The sequence below is a fragment of the Oncorhynchus masou genome, chromosome 30 (genome assembly GCF_036934945.1).
Source record: "Oncorhynchus masou masou isolate Uvic2021 chromosome 30, UVic_Omas_1.1, whole genome shotgun sequence".
Classification (NCBI taxonomy): Eukaryota; Metazoa; Chordata; class Actinopteri; order Salmoniformes; family Salmonidae; genus Oncorhynchus; species Oncorhynchus masou.
Window position 1 is genome coordinate 31,448,974 of NC_088241.1, and position 20,314 is coordinate 31,469,287.

The window sequence follows — 20,314 nt, forward strand, 5'->3', positions numbered from 1 at the left end:
AAAGGACCATTTGTGATGTTTATGGGACATACTGGAGTGCCAACAGAAGAAGCTCGTCAAAGGTAAGGCATGAATTATATCATTATTTCTGAGTTTTGTGTCCCGCCTGGCGGGATGAAATATGACTGTCTGATTTTTGATTTGCTGTCCTCAGATAATAGCATGGTTTGCTTTCGTCGTAAAGCTTTTTTTAAATCTGACACGGTGGCTGGATTAACAAGAAGTAAAACTTTAATTTGGTCTATTACTCTTGTGATTGTATGAAAGTTAAATATTTCTAATAATTTTATTTGAATTTGGGGCTCTGCCATTTCACCAGATGTTGTCAAATCGATCCCGTTAACGGGATTTGATCCCTAAGAATTAACGTACTTTGGTGCGAAAAGTGCAAATCAATCCCAGAACAACAGAAAAGGACCTTGTGAAGATGCTGGAGGAAACAGGTACAAAAGTATCTATATCCACAGTAAAACGAGTCCTGTATTGACATAACCTGAAAGGCCGCTCAGCAAGGAAGTAGTCACTGCTCCAAAACCACCATAAAAAAGCCAGACTACGGTTTGCAACTGCACATGGGGACAAAGATCATACTTTTTGGAGAAATGTCCTCTGGTCTGATGAAACAAAAATGGAACTGTTTGGCCATAATGACCATCGTTATGTTTGGAGGAAAAAATGGGGAGGCTTGCAAGCCGAAGAACACCATCCTGACTGTGAAGCACGGGGGTGGCAGCAACATGTCGTGGGGATGCTTTGCTGCAGGAGAGACTGGTGAACTTCACAAAATAGATGACATCATGAAGTAGGAAAATTATGTGGATATATTGAAGCAACATCTCAAGATATCAGTCAGGAAGTCAAAGCTTGGTCGCAAATGGGTCTTCCAAATGGACAATGACCCCAAGCATACTTCCAAAGGTGGGGCAAAATGGCTTAAGGACAACAAAGTCAAGGTATTGGAGTGGCCATCACAAAGCCCTGACCTCAATCCTAGAAAATGTGAGGGCAGAACTGAAAAAGCATGTGAGAGCAAGGAGGGCTACAAACCTGACTCAGTTTCACCAGCTCTGTCAGGAGGAATGGGCCAAAATTCACCCAACCTATTGTGGGAAGGCTACCTGAATCGTTTGACCCAAGTTAAACAACTTAAAGGCAACGCTACCAAATACTAATTGAGTGTATGTAAACTTCTGACCCCACTGGGAATGTCATGAAAAGCTGAAATAAAAACACTACTATTATTCTGACATTTCATATTCTTAAAATGAAGTGGTGATCCTAACTTACCTAAGACAGGGCATTTTTACTCAGATTAAATGTCAGGAATTGTGAAAAACTTAGTTAAAATATATTCGGCTACGGTGTATGTAAACTTCCGACTTCAACTGTAAATACACACATTTAATTTTGTCTGGCTTAGCATATGATTTAAAAAACGAGTCGTCTGGAGTAGGCAGTGCCATTAGTAAGTAAGTAAACTATGATATAACCAAAAGAGCTAATCAATTAGATTTTTCCATAAATAGACAAGTATTTACCTTTTTTTAAATTGAACCTTTATTTAACTAGGCAACTAGGTTGCAGAATCTTATCTATTTTTTGCTAACATTCTATTGAAATTGATTGTGGTAAGTTCATTTATATTTTTTGAGATGTGAATACCAAGTACGTCTATTTTATTGGTAAACTACAAGGTAGTGTAAACGCTATTTTTTAACGATCTAAAACATAATATATCCAACACTTGTCATTAATTTTTAGTACAGAGAGGGTAGAAAAGTTATCAAGATCTTCAATGAGACTGTGCAGGGATCCAGATTGCAGACTTCAGAAAAAACTAGTCATCGGCAAACATTGACACTTGTTTTCATCCCCTGGATTTCTATCCCCTTGATGATGATGTTGGATCTAATTTTAATAGCCAGCATTTCAATGGTCATAATATATATGGAGAAAAACGGACAGCCTTGTTTAACTCCTCTTAAAAGCTCAATGCTTTCTGAGAAGTAACCATTATCTACTATTTTACACCTGGGGTTGCAGTACATAACTTTAACCCATTATATAAGAGATTCACCAAAATGAAAGTAATCCAGGCATTTATTTATAAATTCTAGTCATACTTTATCAAACGCCTTTTCAAAGGCTCTGAACGCTCTGAAGACCAGGCCTGGTATCTTTGATGTTTCAAAATGTTCAATTGTTTCAAGTAATTGTTGTATATTATCTCCAATATATTGTCCATGTAAAAAAACCTGTCTGATCAGTTTTTTTATTATATGTGCTATGCATTTCACCAGGATTTTCGCATAACAACATTGAAGTGTAAGTTTTTTAAATGGAGTGGATCTTTATATTTACCACCTTGGTCCTGTTTTAGTAGTAATGAAATTCTACCATTTGTATAGGAGTAAATAAAACATGCTAATAATGGATATTTGAGTACATCAAAAAAGGCCTGATATACCTCTACTAGTATACCATCAAGCCCTGGTGTTTTTTCTGACTGAAAAGATTTTATTGTCTCAAAAAGTTCCTCTTCTGTAAGTTGGCCTTCACACAGGTCTTTCTGTAAATTTGCTAATTTTACATTATTATTATTATTATTATTATTATTGAAAGAAATCCTTACAGTTAACATCATTCAGTGAAAATGGAGGAGACTGAAAATAAAACATTTGCTTAAAATATTTTGCTTCCTTTCAAAATATAATTTGGTGAATGATGGATGACTCCATCATTTGTAAGGAGCTTCTTTAAATTCTTATTGGTAGCATTTCTATGTTGAAGATTGAATCTTTTTTTCCCTCACAATTTCCCATCCAATATGTTTGTAATACATTACACTTGATCGTTCTTGAAAACTACCTCCATTTCTTTTGTTTTTTCCTTTTGTGCCTCTATAGTACAGTGTCCATTTGCTAAACTGCTTTTGTTTTAATGATGAGTATTGTATTGAATAGTACCTCTAAAAGGTACATTTAAAAGTGTCCCATACAATAAGGGAACTGCCGTACCTATTTTGTGCAAAAAATAATGTCAATTATGAATAATTTTGTCTTAGTTAAGAACAAATTGTCATCAAATATGCTTTGATAAAATGTCCAATATCCCTGTCCACGTGGAAATTCTGTAGAGTTATAAGGAGGCCAATTAGATGGAGGTCCGATTGCATTCGTTCTCCTATTATCACTTTCTTTTTTACTTTTACTAGGAAGTAATCAAGACGGCTAGCTTGATTAAGCCTCCTTCGGGTATATATCTCACTAGGTCAGGGTTTTTCAGCCTACATATAACCACTAATTCAAATGTATCCATGATCCCCTTAAGTGCTTGAGGAGGATAGTTTGTAGAGTGATTTCCTTTACGATCCATTGAGGTACTTAAAACCGTATTATAATCTCCCACCATAATAATAGATTAATTTGTTGCTTATGAGCTCAATAGATTATTATATACATTTTCAAAGAAGTTTGGATCATCATTATTTGCCCCATATAAATGAATTAGACAGATCTGTTTTAGGTCCAATAGCATATTGAAAATAACAATAATAATCTTCCTTGCGGTATCTGTTTGCACAGTCAGATCAAAATTTGTATTAATTAGTATAATCACCCCTTTTGAGTTTCTTTGCCCATGACAAAAAAATATTTTTCCTCCCAGTCCTTTTTTCAGTCAACCTCATCTACAGTGGGGCAAAAAAGTATTTAGTCAGCCACCAATTGTGCAAGTTCTCCCAAAAAGACGAGGCCTGTAATTTTCATCATAGGTACACTTCAACTATGACAGACAAAAATGAGAAGAAAAAAATCCAGAAAATCACATTGTATGATTTTTAATGAATTTATTTGCAAATTATGGTGGAAAAAAGGTATTTGGTCAATAACAAAAGTTTATCTCAATGCTTTGTTATATACCCTTTGTTGGCAATGACAGAGGTCAAACGTTTTCTGTAAGTCTTCACACTGTAAGTCGTCACACTGTTGCTGGTATTTTGGCCCATTCCTCCATGCAGATCTCCTCTAGAACAGTGATGTTTTGGGGCTGTTGCTGGGAAACACGGACTTTCAACTCCCTCCAAAGATTGTCTATGGGGTTGAGATCTGGAGACTGGCTAGGCCACACCATATGACATTCTCCCAATCTTCTTCTGGATCATCCAAATGCTCTCTAGCAAACTTCAGACGGGCCTGGACATGTACTGGCTTAAGCAGGGGGACACGTCTGGCACTGCAGGATTTGAGTCCCTGGCGGCGTAGTGTGTTACTGATGGTAGGCTTTGTTGCTTTGGTCCCAGCTCTCTGCAAGTCATTCACTAGGTCCCCCCGTGTGGTTCTGGGATTTTTGCTCACAGTTCTTGTGATCATTTTGACCCCACGGGGTGAGATCTTGCGTGGAGCCCCAGATCGAGGGAGATTATCAGTGGTCTTGTATGTCTTCCATTTTCTAATAATTGCTCCCACAGTTGATTTCTTCAATAGAAACTGCTTACCTATTGCAGATTCAGTCTTCCCAGCCTGGTGCAGGTCTACAATTTTGTTTCTGGTGCTTTGACAGCTCTTTGGTCTTTAGTGGAGTTTGGAGTGTGACTGTTTGAGGTTGTGGACAGGTGTCTTGTATACTGATAACAAGTTCAAACAGGTGCCATTAATACAGGTAACGAGTGGAGGACAGAGGAGCCTCTTACAGGTCTGTGAGAGCCAGAAACCATGCTTGTTTGTAGGTGACCAAATACTTATTTTCTTTCCACCATATTTGCAAATAAATTCACACAAAAAAAATCGCATTTTGTCTGTCATAGTTGAAGTGTACCTATGATGCAAATTTACAGGCCTCATCTTTTTAAGTGGGAGAACTTGCACAATTGGTGGCTGACAAAAAAATTTTTTTGCCCCACTGTATATTTGTAGAATCAGTTTATTCATCTTTTAGCCATGTAAAAATATATATTTTTTAATGATCTGCTAAGCCATTACAATTATAACTGGCTATACTTATTTCCCCACTTACCATATTGATACCCCATTATCAATTCTACTTACCACAACCAATGTTTGTAAACTTACCATTAAACTTACCATTAAAAAGCACCATGATGATTCAGTGTCAATATATCCAGGTAATTCCATAGGGTCACATACTTTTTTTGCCACTATATATATATATATATATATATATATATATATATATAAAATCGCAAGACCAGTTCTTAATGTCCATTACATGCAGGACATATTTCATTTAGTCATCATTATATCCTGTTTAATTCTCACAAAAAAAAACAAAGAAGGAAAAAGAAACAGATTCTAACGGCCGCTGATGCCGGCAAGTAAAATGTATCTCGGGGATCACACTACCCATAAAGGAATACACAAGTTTAACTTACAATCGACTGACACAGCCATGGCACGATAGCCAAAAATGCATACAGTGCTGACAATCCAGAGCGAGTAAACCTGTAAAAACCTGTAAACCTCTCTCCACCCATACACATTTAAATTTTTATTCCAGGGTCGTTGCTCTATCACCTCGGCTGTTTTACAGCTAGGCCCAGTGGCGAATTTAGGTATAGGCAACAATGGGCCCAAGGCGGCATCTTGCCGGGGGCAGCACGGTGAGGTTGTGCGATCGAACGGACATTTGCGGTTTTCTATCGCTCATTTGCACGTGACGTCAATGATATCATGTCACCGTGTGGGACTGTGGGTCAATTAACCTTGTCGGAGTGGGCTCCCTGATTCTAGTTTGTGAGCTATGCAGGCTACTGCCTGGGAAGGTCTCCCACTCAGAAGTGTGAGATGGTGAGGGAGGCGGGGGTAGGTTGACCTCAGGTCTCCCCACTGGAAGCCAGATGGTAGGTGGACCGGGGGTATCTATCAAATAGCGCACCTTTGTACAGTACTAATGTAATTAGCCAAATCAGTCACACTACTAAATGCTACCAATTAAACCACAATTCATCCATTATACTGTGAATATACAGACATATTGTAGCATTTTTTCTGGTTTGTGCGAAATCGTTAAGAATAATATAAAACCAGTCTGCACACCACCAAGGTGAATTGGTTTAGTCTTGACTCTTGGTTGACAGTGTTGGGGGATGGGTAATGTAGTCTTGACTCTTGGTTGACAGTGTTGGGGGATGGGTAATGTAGTCTTGACTCTTGGTCGACAGTGTTGGGGGATGGGTAAATGTAGTTTTCACTCTTGGTTGAAAGTGTTGGCGGATGGGTAATCTAGTCTTGACTCTTGGTTGACAGTGTTGGGGGATGGGTAATGTAGTCTTGACTCTTGGTTGACAGTGTTGGGGGATGGGTAATGTATTGATGCTCGAGTGCCAAATCAACACACGTTTCCATTTGTCTTTGTTACTTCTTTTTGATAGTTATGAGTCTTATTTTTGTATATATTTTTAGTGTGTATATGTGTACAGGTATAAACAGGTCTATATCGAGACCGTGTGCTGCTTTGTGACAGGTACCTTGTGAAAGATGCGTGCTGGGGCCATTTCGGCTCCGTTGAGTGTTTTTAGAAGGAACATAGGCCAGGAGGATGCATTCAGACGGAAGCCTGTGGGAGAAATACAGACTCTGTCAAAAAAACTCTCATCCAAACACAGTAGATGAGACCCTTCACACTATTACGCAAAGGTGTACTTACTTTTATTTTATTTTTTAACTGGGCATGTCAATTAAGAACAAATTCTTATTTACAATGGCGGTCTACAACGGCCAAACCCGGACGACGCTGGGCCAATTGTGCGCCGCCCTGTGGGACTCTCAATCACGGCCGTTTGTGATACAACCTGGAAAATAAATACAGCCTAGAAACCAAATGGATGCAAATGGGCCAAAACAGGGAGGGACTTACATTAATTTGTCCAATAAGAAATTCTTGTTTATTTACAAAAATATTTCTCCCTGCAAAACGTTGTACAACAGTGTGCACTAATAAATAAGTATATATCAGTCTAGTGTAAACCTAACTGAGGAAGATAAGTAGCACTGTGTGATAGCAAACAATTTAAAGATCCAAGATTTATTTTTATTTATTTTTTTAAATACGGCGCATCATATCCATAATGGGTATGTAGTATCGAGAGTCTGACTGTGTGTGTGTGTGTGTGTGTGACTGTGTGAAAATGTGTTTCTCTCTCCTCCTCACCCAATGGCGGCTGCAGCATGCCCGTTCTCTTCTCGCAGTTGCCGATAGGCTGGATTTCAGACGAGTCCACCAGGCGCCAGAAGTCGTTCTTGTTGTCGGAGCCGTCAAGGCGCAGACGCAGCCGCGATCCCGTCAGGCCCACCACTGTTGCAATGCAGGTTGAAGTTGTATTCCGAGGGTCCTGCGCCTCCAGCTTCATGCCCGCCTTGAACTCATTCACTGGAGGTGTTGCACCCTGGAGAGGTAGGGGAAGGTCAGAGAGGCATGCAATGATGCTGGACAGATTCAACATGCTGAGATAGGAAGACGGCATCAAGCAAGACTAAGTATCAAAGGTGAGTTGAACTCACGCTGTGGTGACGAGGTAGCCCTGCACGCAAGTTGAAATCAGTGTCACCCCTCAACCCAAGAGGGAATTTCTTCTTAGCCTAATGGTTCCCTAAAAAATTCCTGCCACTTAGCAAATTTCAGGTCTTGTGAGTGGAAATGTGAATGTTGTGTGCATTCTGTGCAACTTGCACACGTTTACTGTGAACACTGGCTGTACCCACTTTAATTACAGTTTTAGTCAGTAGCCAAGCAGGCTATTAGAACATAATATAGGCCTATCAAAAAGACCTACAAACAAAACCAATGGAGCAACATGGAAATAGCTATTGATTTCTATTATATATATATATATCCTACAGTCATGAAACATTATGCAGGGCTTGACCATGAACCTTTGAGCAACTTGTCCTTCAGACCAGGAGGACAGATTTTGTACCTGTCCAAAAGCTCAAGTCACCAAATAATAAATGGTTTGTAGCCTAAACACCAAATAGGTGACTAAACATTGTGTTGCATGATGGAAGAAACCACTTTACAAAATAACATTAATTATTATTACCATACAGAGAATCAAACAAAAATGCAGGCTACTCATTAGCTCCTTTGCATATTCAAGCCTGTCTCAAAATACAACACTGACTAACTTTTCAAAGAAGACTAGATATATACAGGTTTTCTGCTCGTGTAGGAAGCAACCACTCCCCCCTTGCTGATAAATTAGATATTTGTGGGTCTTTGCACCGCCTGTCAATTCATCATTGCGGCAGTCCTGGTGTTGCGCAGCCAAGCAGCTTAGAAGGAACATTGGTTAAGACGTTGGTCTTCCTGAGCTACAAATAGATGCTGCACATTGTCACTGGTGAGACTTCGGCTGCCAGGGTTAACCTATATCTCATATTGCTTGTTGGTCATAATTCTTACAAACTCTGTAAATGCCATGGTTTGTGGAATGGCTTAAAATAATTTCAGGAGCAGAAGGTTCACATAGGGTAGTAGCATGCCTTGACATGAGATTTTGGTGAGGAGGATATACTGTAGTCTGATTAGGGGGGCTTACCTGTCTGAAGCAGTGGGCAGGTGCAGCACTAGCACCTGTTTCCTTTAGGTATTTGTCCCAACTGAAGTGCCCTGTGGGACAGAAAAAGCACAATGGCTGCTTTATGTTGTCTACCGTTATGTTTTTGTGTGAATGGGTGTGGTTTTGGGGTTCAGTGTTATGGTATGTGCTAGTGTTAAGGTGTCCCCATCCTTTCCAGCCGAAACCGTTCGGAAGAGTTCGTGCTTTCTTCTCATTTTTCAAGCGAAGGTATTTTAAGGTAGAATGCTTAGCACACTTGTTTGGTTCACCTAGCCGACTTGGGCTAGTCGCCAGCCACCTGAAGCAAGCTGACGCCTTTAGAACAGTGTTATAGCCAGTGTTATAACCGAAAACAGCGACATTTTTTCAAAGAACAGAAACGGGTTAGAAAGTGATCCATACTGTTTCGGAACAGAACCGATATTTCAAAACAATCTAAGCAAAGCCCTCACTCAGTCACTCAGAAACATATTCCAGTATCTGCTTGCAAGTTGAAAATCTTTTCCAGTGTGTGTGTGTGTTTAGCCTACCTACCCCTCCGAAATATCGGCTACTGTACTGACATTACAAGCGTGATTCAGATGATAGGGAGAGAGATTTTTAATTAGCAAGAGAAGAATGGATTAACTTTTTCAATGCTAGTTAAGGATACTATAGACCTAGTTATCACGTTTCACGTTAAGATTTATTACACAAAAAGGTAAGACGTTTTTAATTCTGGTGCCGCTTTACGCACACAAGCTTGATTACCATGTAGTGCAAGCTTTTTAGCTATATCGGTCAAAGGACATTCAAAGTTCCTCTATAGAAGCCACTCCTCCTAGGTATAATTCTGGGGACCAGATAAGGCATGTCATAAGATGCCCAGCGCTTCAAGCCTCCTCCTCAGCCCCCTGCAGCTCTCTCCTCACCCCACAAAATTTCAGTCGCAATAATTTAATGAGCTAAATGTAGAAAATAAAAAATGATTTAACAGGTTAAAAAAAAGGTACAGAAAATAATATAAAGCGGTACTTTTTTGGGATTCGAACCGGTTCGAACTTTATTTTGCTGGCCGGAAAGGCGGAACAGAACAAAAAAAATGGTGGTTCTGTTCAGAACGAAACAATTGGAAAATAATTTGTTCCAGCACCTGGTTATGACTGATATGTATGCGTTTGATTCATAATGTTGTTTTCATTCAGCAGTGATTCATCTGAGAAAGTTGGTGTGTGTGATAATATACCTCCTTGGTACTGCGATGGGACCCGGGAGGGACGGCCACTTCGGGCATGCTTGATCCGCCTGCCATCTCTCCACTCAATAGCTAGGGAGAGCAGGGCACAACGTTTCAGAGACACACTTAACCTCAAACGCTAGCCGACACCATTCAATGAAACTATCTATTCATAACTAGAATAAATACACTTGATCTTTAGCAACAGTCAATGAGATGTGTGAGGCCAAACTATCACATCAGCATCTGAGACTTCTATACACACATTAAAGTAGGCTAAATAGAGGACCCTTCTTGAGCAGCATCCTTAGAAGATGTACATTATGCTTTTCAAATGGACAATTGCATTCCATTTCTTAACATGACATTACCTTTTTGTGGCACTGGTTTCTTCATGCTCCAGTAATACTAAGTTCAAGACACAATAGTCCACTCTCTAAAGAAGGGAAACGAGAGGGGAAAAAAACATTGAAGTAAACACAAACCATTTGATACTTCCCTCTTCATGTTAGGTCAGAATTTAGGTCCAATATGGACCTTTCTTGTACATTATTGTGTTCAAGAAGCCAGTCTGGTGTAGCCTATACTAGTGCTAGCCTGGTTAGCCTTTTAAGGGTGATTCCAGCATTATGGACATTACATTTGCACGCACAAATCTAAATTTAATTTCTAACAGAATGGACAAGCAAAATAGAAATTAAAGTGTTGATGAGCTGAAATAAAAGATCCCAGAAATTACCCACGTGCACAAAAAGCTTTTCTCTCAAATCTTGTGCACAAGTTGTACATACCTGTTAGTGAGCAATTCTACTTTGCTAAAGTAATCCATCCAACTGACAGGGGTGGCATATCAAGAAGCTGATTAAACAGTATGATCATTACGCAGGTGCACCTTGTGCTGGGGACAATAGAAGGCCATTCCAAAATGTGCAGTTTTGTCACACAACACAATGCCACAGATGTCTGAAGTTGAGGGAGTGTGCAATTGGAATGCTGACTGCAGGAATGTCCACCAGAGCTGTTGCCAGAGAATTTAATGTCTATTTCTCTACCATAAGCTGCCTCCAAACTTGTTTTTGAGAATTTGGCAGTACGTCCAACCGGCCTGACAAATCACAGACCACGTGTAACCATGCTAACCCAGGACTTTTTCACCTGTGGAATCGTTCACCTGGACAGCTGGTGAAACTGTGGGTTTTCACAACCAAATAATTTCTGCACAAACTGTCAGAAACCGTCTCAGGGAAGCTCGTCTGCATGCTTGTCGTCCTCACCAGGGTCTTGACCTGACTTCAGTTTGGCGTCGTAACCGACCTCATAAGGCAAATGCTCACCTCTGATGGCCACTGGCACGCTAAAGAAGTGTGCTCTTTATGGATGAATCCCAGATTCAACTGTACCGGGCAGATGGCAGACAAGCGTGTATGGCGTTGTGTGGGTGAGCGGTTTGCAGATGTCAATGTTGTGAACAGAATACCACAAGGTGGTGGTGGGGTAAAGGAATGGGAATGTATAAGCTACAAAAATATAAAACGCAACATGCAACCATTTCAAAGATTTTACTGAGTTACAGTTCCTAAGCAAATCAGTCAATTTAAATAAATTCATTGGGCCCCAATTATGAATTTCACATAACGGGGAATACAGATATGCATCCGTTGGTCAGATACCTTAAAAAAAAGTAGGGGCGTGGGTCAGAACCTGTCAGCATCTGGTGTGCAGTGTGACACATCGCCTTCACATAGAGTTGATCAAGCTGTTGATTGTGGCCTGTGCAATGTTGTCCCACTCCTCTTCAATGGCACTCTGTTCACAACGTTGACATCAACAAACCGCTCACCCACACGACACAATACACGTGGCCTGCGGTTGAGGCCGGGTTGGACGTACTGCAAGCTTCTTAACATTTTAGAGAAATAAGCTTTGTGTGCATTTGGAAAATTTCTGGGATCTTTAATTTCAGCTCATGAAACATTTTTTTTCAGTGGAATAAACTTTTTTTTTTGCAGTGGCTGCCACGATTTAGCAGCATTGTTGACTCGCTGCTGAATGCATATAAGGGAAACACTGACCAACACTGAATAGGTTGGATACCGTCCAACCTTAGGCCGTGCCCCCCCCTCCCTCCTCCTCCTCCTCCTCCTCCCAGAGCCGAAAAGCCATGAAATACAATTGACTGAAATATCTTTGACTTGGCCTCCTGTAATGTTCAAAATTCATACAATTTCCTACTTATACGTTTCAAAAAGCATGAACTCCAACACATAGACCGTAAGGATTATGGACGTGTTTCATTTGGCAATGACTAACTTCATTTGTGGATGCTCAGGTTGACTTCCCCACGGATTGCACTTAACGCTCTCCACTTCTGTCGGCCAGGCAGGGTGTTGGCGTTGGAGGCAGACGACAGGGTACAACAAAGAGGTGGCCCCAGCTGTCAGCAGACCTCGGTCACCCACCCAAACACACTCAGGGCTCACTGTTGACACAGCAGCTCTGGGAGAATCAGAAAACTCACCCGTTGGGGTATTGACAAAACAAGAGGACCCAGACTGGAGAAACAGAATGGGTAACATTATAGACAATATAGGGTATTCATTTCAAGCGGTCACCATCTGTTTTGGATCTTAAAAATGATCTAAAGTCAGTGTTGTTTATGACACAGTACACTGTGAATGATTTTTCTTTTACCTTTATTTAACTAGGCAAGTCAGTTAAGAACAAAATCTTATTTACAACGGTGACCAGACAGGGGATGTCTGGCTGGCTATCCTTGACTTGAGAGGATTTGGCCCCTAAACCTGAGCTTAGGTTAACTACCAGTTGGCTACGACACACAGGCTGAAATTATATTGGTCCTCAAAGAAGACTAGATTTGCAGTCACAGCTACTCACGAATCCTGTGTTTATACAATGCATGCAGCCAGGCCATTGAAATGAAAAGCAGATAAAGGCAAATTGACTAATTAATGCATATTTACCAAGTAGCCACACTAAACACGCCAACCATTTAAAGATAAACAACAAAGTATCCTTGCAGACTTTCTGTTTTTTCTCCTTAACTGGTTTAGAATAACAAATTGCTGACTATTCATACACACCAGCAGCACTGCATCAGTAACTGTATCAAGCTAGCAAAGTAGCTAGCTACATCACTTCAGCTGGCAATCAAATAGACTTCTAAATTAAGCTGGCCTTAAACTCAGTTACTGTAAGTTTGCATGCTAGCTACCATTAGCTAAGTTTACATTGGACTGACAAGTGGTCATAAATAACGGTTTAAAAGATGCAATACTAGGCTATAACGGTTTCAAATGTGTAATAATAGGCTATAGAAATGGAGAATGAGACAAAAAAACAATAATCATAATATGCAATAAAAAACCTTAAAAGATCATAACAGTCTTCAAAAGTGTATTCAGTTGGTTCTCTCAATAGAAGTGCGCCTTTTTCATTGCGTCAAGGGGAAGTCGACCAGCTCCCTCCTTTTTCCTTCCCAGAAAAAAATAACAGCGTCATTAACTACTAGGTAGGACAGACCAACCAGCTCGCTTCTACTACCACTAGTATTGATCATTATCCCACGCCAATGCTGTACTATCTATTAGGAAAATTGACTACCATCATTAGTCCGTTTAATGTGACTAAAATACCTATTTTTAAGTTAGCCTAGCTAGGATAAGATAAATGGCTCCATTCAAAACACAAAGCCAACACATGGGAAAACACAAAAGCCAAGCAATTCATCACGCTAGCAAGAAATTCAGCCAGCAAATATGTTTATTTAAGAGTGAGGATAAGAAGAGGTACCTACCTCCAAGCTAATAACATGGGCATGCTCGAACAACAGATAGCTAGCTCCGTCAACACAGCACGCTAACGGGAAGACTTAATGTTCGCCATCTATCGTTGGCCTGATTATATATACATCATCATCAATAAATGCTAGCTAAATTACCAGCTAAAAAATGTGTTTGTTAAAAAGAGTATAGCGTGTAAACAATATATTAGTGTGTTTACCTTGCTTTGAAATGTTTGTGTATTATTTTATGTGGATTGAGCTAGTGGCTGTCCGCCATGTTTTTTCTTCTTTAAATTTGTATCGGCGGTTGGCTTCCAACGTTATGGTGCATTACCGCCACCTACTGTACTGGAGTGTGGGCTAGAGACGGGGAGAAACTAAATCCTACCTGCCAACTCCGTTGCTATTAAAAAAGAGAACACACTTTCCCATTGGATGCTTTCCAATGACATTTAAGGACTAAGAGGTCTAAGGCACTTGCATTCCAGTGCAAGAGGTGTCGCTACAGTCCCTGGTTCGATAACAGGCTGAATCACATCTGGCCGTGATTGGGAGTCCCATAGGGTGGCGCACAATTGGCCCAGCGTTGTCCAGGTTTGGCCGGGGTAGGCCATCATTGTAAATAAGAATTCGTTCTTAAATGACTTGCCTAGTTAAATAAAGGTTTAATAAATTAATAATTCTAAATCTAATAATTCTAAGCACAGCACTGGGTCCATAGTTCCCCTTCCTGAACCCACTGTGATGTGGCGATACCAGCCCCTTGCTCGAATCATACATTCCATAATACTACAAACATGTAATATTAAAGCTATTAGCCGATAGCTAGTTGGCCTCGTTGGGTCCTTCCCTGGCTTCCGGATTGGTACCACTACTGCCTCCTTCCAACTGACCCCTCCTCCCACACTGTGTTGTATAACACCAAAACCTTATCCAGTGCCTCATCACTACAGAGACAGAGACAGAGAAAGACAGACAGACAGACAGACAGACAGACAGACAGACAGACAGACAGACAGACAGACAGAGACAGACAGAGACAGACAGAGACAGACAGAGAGAGCGATTCAGAGAGACAGACAGAATGAGGAGAGAGAAAAAGACAGACAGAGAGAGAAAGAGAGAGACAGACAGACATACAGACAGAGAAACACACAGACAGACAGACAGACAGAGATATAGAGACAGACAGACAGAGAGACGGAGAAAGACAAAAAGACAGACAGACAGCGACAGAGAGACAGACAGAATGAGGAGAGAGAAAAAGACAGACAGAGAGAGACAGACAGGTAGAGAAAGAGAGAGAGACAGACAGACAGACATACAGAGAGAGACAGAGACACACAGACAGAGACAGAGAGACAGACAGAATGAGGAGAGAGAAAAAGACAGATACAGAGACAGACAGAGAAAGACAGAGAGACAGAGAAAGACAAACAGACAGACAGAGACACAGACAGAGATATATAGACAGATACAGAGAGACAAACAGAGACAGACAGATAGACAGACAGACAGAGAGACAGACAGAATGAGAGAGACAAAGACTGACAGAGAGAGAGACAGAGAGAGACAACGACATACAGACAGAGAGAGAGAAAGACATAGACAGATACAGAGAGACAGCCCGAGACAGACGGAGAGATTCAGAGAGACAGACAGGCAGAGAAAGAGAGAGAGACAGAGACAGACAGAGACAGACCGAGATAGATACAGAGAGAGACAGAATGAGGAGAGAGAAAAAGACAGACAGAGAGAGACAGACAGGTAGAGAAAGAGAGAGAGACAGACAGACAGACATACAGAGAGAGACAGAGACACACAGACAGAGACAGAGAGACAGACAGAATGAGGAGAGAGAAAAAGACAGATACAGAGACAGACAGAGAAAGACAGAGAGACAGAGAAAGACAAACAGACAGACAGAGACACAGACAGAGATATATAGACAGATACAGAGAGACAAACAGAGACAGACAGATAGACAGACAGACAGAGAGACAGACAGAATGAGAGAGACAAAGACTGACAGAGAGAGAGAGACAGAGAGAGACAACGACATACAGACAGAGAGAGAGAAAGACATAGACAGATACAGAGAGACAGCCCGAGACAGACGGAGAGATTCAGAGAGACAGACAGGCAGAGAAAGAGAGAGAGACAGAGACAGACAGAGACAGACCGAGATAGATACAGAGAGAGACAGAATGAGGAGAGAGACAAAGTCAGACAGAGACAGACAGACAGAGACAGAGAGAGAGACAATGACAGAGAGACAGAGAGAGAGACAAAGACAGAGAGAGACAATGACAGACAGAGAGAGAGATTCAGAGAGACTGAAACAGAGAGAGACAGACAGACAGAATGAGGAGAGAGACAAAGACAGGCAGAGACAGACAGACAGAATGAGGAGAGAGACAAAGACAGACAGACAGAATGAGGAGAGAGACAATGACAGGCAGAGAGACAGACAGACAGAGACAGACAGAATGAGGAGAGAGACAAAGACGGACAGAGACAGACAGAGAGAGAGAGATTCAAAGAGACAGAAAGAGACAGACAGGCAGAGAGAGAGATTCACAGAGACAGAGAGAGAGAGACATGCAGAGGAAGAGATAGAGAGAGACAGACAGGCAGAGAAAGAGACAGAGAGAGACAGACAGTCAGAGAAAGAGACAGAGAGGCAGAGAAAGAGACAGAGACATAGAGTGAGACAGACAGGCAGAAAGAGAGATTCACAGAGACAGAGAGAGACAGACATGCAGAGAAAGAGACAGAGAGATAGAGAGAGACAGAGAGAGACAGACAGGCAGAGAAAGAGACAGAGAGATAGAGAGAGACAGACAGGCAGAGAAAGAGACAGAGAGATAGAGAGAGACAGAAGGCAGAGAAAGAGACAGAGAGAGACAGACAGGCAGAGAAAGAGACAGAGAGAGACAGACAGGCAGAGAAAGAGACAGAGAGAGACAGACAGGCAGAGAAAGAGACAGAGAGAGACAGACAGGCAGAGAAAGAGACAGACATACAGAGAGAGACAGAGACACACAGACAGAGACAGAGAGACAGACAGAATGAGGAGAGAGAAAAAGAAAGACAGAGATACAGAGACAGACCAACAGACAGACGGAGAGACAGAGAGACAGACAGAATGAGAGAGACAGAGAGAGACAACGACATACATACAGAGAGAGAGAAAGACATAGACAGATACAGAGAGACAGCCCGAGACAGAGGGGGAGATTCAGAGAGACAGACAGGCAGAGAAAGATAAAGAGACAGACAGAGACAGACCGAGATACAGACAGACAGACAGACAGACAGACAGACAGAGACAGAGAGAGAGAGATTCAGAGAGACAGAGACTGAGACAGAGAGAGACAGACAGAGATACAGACAGAATGAGGAGAGAGACAACGACAGGCAGAGACAGACAGACAGAATGAGGAGAAAGACAACGACAGGCAGAGACAGACAGACAGAGGAAGACAAACAGACAGACAGAGAGATACAGACAGACAGAGATGGAAAGACAGAGACAGAGAGACAGACCGAGACAGAGAGACAGAATGAGGAGAGAGACAAAGACGGACAGAGACAGACAGAGAGAGAGATTCAAAGAGACAGAGAGAGACAGACAGGCAGAGAAAGAGACAGAGAGATAGAGAGAGACAGAGAGAGACATACAGGCAGAGAAAGAGACAGAGAGATAGGGCAACCAGTGATGAACACGCACCATTGTAAATACAACCCAAATCTATGCTTATTTATTTTATCTTGTGTCCTTTACCATTTGTACATTGTAAAAACATTGTATATATATATATATATATATATATATATATATATATATATATATATATATATATATATATACAGTGCCTTGCGAAAGTATTCGGAACTTTGCGACCTTTTGCCACATTTCAGGCTTCAAACATAAAGATATAAAACTGTATTTTTTTGTGAAGAATCAACAACAAGTGGGACACAATCATGAAGTGGAACAACATTTATTGGATATTTCAAACTTTTTTAACAAATCAAAAACTGAAAAATTGGGCGTGCAAAATTATTCAGCCCCTTTACTTTCAGTGCAGCAAACTCTCTCCAGAAGTTCAGTGAGGATCTCTGAATGATCCAATGTTGACCTAAATGACTAATGATGATAAATACAATCCACCTGTGTGTAATCAAGTCTCCGTATAAATGCACCTGCACTGTGATAGTCTCAGAGGTCCGTTAAAAGCGCAGAGAGCATCATGAAGAACAAGGAACACACCAGGCAGGTCCGTGATACTGTTGTGAAGAAGTTTAAAGCCGGATTTGGATACAAAAAGATTTCCCAAGCTTTAAACATCCCAAGGAGCACTGTGCAAGCGATAATATTGAAATGGAAGGATTATAAGACCACTGCAAATCTACCAAGACCTGGCCGTCCCTCTAAACTTTCAGCTCATACAAGGAGAAGACTGATCAGAGATGCAGCCAAGAGGCCCATGATCACTCTGGATGAACTGCAAAGATCTACAGCTGAGGTGGGAGACTCTGTCCATAGGACAACAATCAGTCGTATATTGCACAAATCTGGCCTTTATGGAAGAGTGGCAAGAAGAAAGCCATTTCTTAAAGATATCCATAAAAAGTGTCGTTTAAAGTTTGCCACAAGCCACCTGGGAGACAGACCAAACATGTGGAAGAAGGTGCTCTGGTCAGATGAAACCAAAATGGAACTTTTTGGCAACAATGCAAAACGTTATGTTTGGCGTAAAAGCAACACAGCCCATCACCCTGAACACACCATACCCACTGTCAAACATGGTGGTGGCAGCATCATGGTTTGGGCCTGCTTTTCTTCTGCAGGGACAGGGAAGATGGTTAAAATTGATGGGAAGATGGATGGAGCCAAATACAGGACCATTCTGGAAGAAAACCTGATGGAGTCTGCAAAAGACCTGAGACTGGGACGGAGATGTGTCTTCCAACAAGACAATGATCCAAAACATAAAGCAAAATCTACAATGGAATGGTTCAAAAATAAACATATCCAGGTGTTAGAATGGCCAAGTCAAAGTCCAGACCTGAATCCAATCGAGAATCTGTGGAAAGAACTGAAAACTGCTATTCACAAATGCTCTCCATCCAACCTCACTGAGCTCGAGCTGTTTTGCAAGGAGGAATGGGAAAAAATTTCAGTCTCTCGATGTGCAAAACTGATAGAGACATACCCCAAGCGACTTACAGCTGTAATCGCAGCAAAAGGTGGCGCTACAAAGTATTAACTTAAGGGGGCTGAATAATTTTGCACGCCCAATTTTTCAGTTTTTGATTTGTTAAAAAAGTTTGAAATATCCAATAAATGTCATTCCACTTCATGATTGTGTCCCACTTGTTGTTGATTCTTCACAAAAAAAATACAGTTTTATATCTTTATGTTTGAAGCCTGAAATGTGGCAAAAGGTCGCAAAGTTCAAGGGGCCGAATACTTTCGCAAGGCACTGTATATATATATATATATATATATATATATATATATATATATATATATCTCTGTCTTTATATATATATATATATATATATATATATATATATACAGTGCCTTGCGAAAGTATTCGGCCCCCTTGAACTTTGCGACCTTTTGCCACATTTCAGGCTTCAAACATAAAGATATAAAACTGTATTTTTTTTTATATATAATATGACATTTGTAATGTCTTTATTGTTTTGAAACTTCTGTATGTGTGATGTCTACTGTTAATTTGTATTGTTTATTTCACTTTATATATTATCTACCTTACTTGCTTTGGCAATGTTAACTCACGTTTCCCATGCCAATAAAGCCCTTGAATTGAATTGATAGAGAGACAGACAGGCAGAGAAAGAGACAGAGATAGACAGACAGCCAGACAGAGAAAGAGACAGAGATGTAGAGAGAGACAGAGAGAGGCAGACAGGCAGAGAAAGAGACAGAGAGACACAGACAGGCAGAGAAAGAGACAGAGAGAGACAGACAGGCAGAGAAAGAGACAGAGAGAGACAGACAGGCAGAGAGAGACAGAGACACACAGACATACACAGACAGAGACAGAGAGACAGACAGAATGAGGAGAGAGAAAAAGAAAGACAGAGAGACAGAGAAAGACAAACAGACAAACAGAGAGACACAGACAGAGACAGAGAGACAGTCAGACATACAGAGAGACAGACAGAGACAGACCAACAGACAGAATGAGAGAGACAAAGACAGACAGAGAGAGAGAGACAGACAACGACATACAGACAGAGAGAGAGAAAGACATAGACATATAGAGAGAAATAGAGAGAGACAGACAGGCAGAGACAGACAGACGGAATGAGGAGAGAGACAAAGACAGGCAGAGACAGACAGACAGAATGAGGAGAGAGACAAAGACAGACAGAGATACAGAGACAGAATGAGGAGAGAGACAAAGACAGACAGAGATACAGACAGACAGAATGAGGAGAGAGACAACGACAGGCAGAGACAGACAGGCAGACAGACAGACAGAGACAGAAAGAGACAGACAGACAAGATGGAAAGACAGAGACAGAGAGAATGAGGAGAGAGACAAAGACAGACAGAGACAGACAGAGAGAGAGATTCAAAGAGACAGAGAGAGACAGACAGGCAGAGAAAGAGACAGAGAGATAGAGAGACAGATAGAGAGAGCCAGAGAGAGACAGACAGGCAGAGAAAGAGCCAGAG

General features: G+C 41.1%; 1 protein-coding gene across 15 annotated transcripts in view; it reads right to left on the minus strand.

Moving 5' to 3' along the window:
• Positions 1 to 13,878, minus strand: part of LOC135522524 (polycomb protein SCMH1-like) — a 38,650-nt gene extending 24,772 nt beyond the window's left edge. For 7 of the 15 annotated variants that reach the window (XR_010452693.1, XR_010452692.1, XR_010452695.1 and 4 more), the window contains exons 1-8: positions 13,606 to 13,872; positions 13,177 to 13,283; positions 12,102 to 12,343; positions 10,163 to 10,227; positions 9,801 to 9,881; positions 8,555 to 8,625; positions 7,168 to 7,402; positions 6,485 to 6,573 (exon numbers count right to left, since the gene is read on the minus strand). Coding sequence is in view for 10 of the 15 variants with exons in the window: in XM_064948865.1 (XP_064804937.1) it covers positions 6,485 to 6,573; positions 7,168 to 7,402; positions 8,555 to 8,625; positions 9,801 to 9,881; positions 10,163 to 10,187 (501 nt within the window). In the remaining 5 variants the exon portion in view is untranslated. Of the gene's footprint in view, positions 1 to 6,484; positions 6,574 to 7,167; positions 7,403 to 8,554; positions 8,626 to 9,800; positions 9,882 to 10,162; positions 10,228 to 12,101; positions 12,344 to 13,176; positions 13,284 to 13,605 lie in introns of all 15 variants that reach the window. The other 8 variants (XM_064948864.1, XM_064948861.1, XM_064948858.1 and 5 more) reach the window with 8 other exon arrangements.
• Positions 13,879 to 20,314: the final 6,436 nt, after the last annotated feature.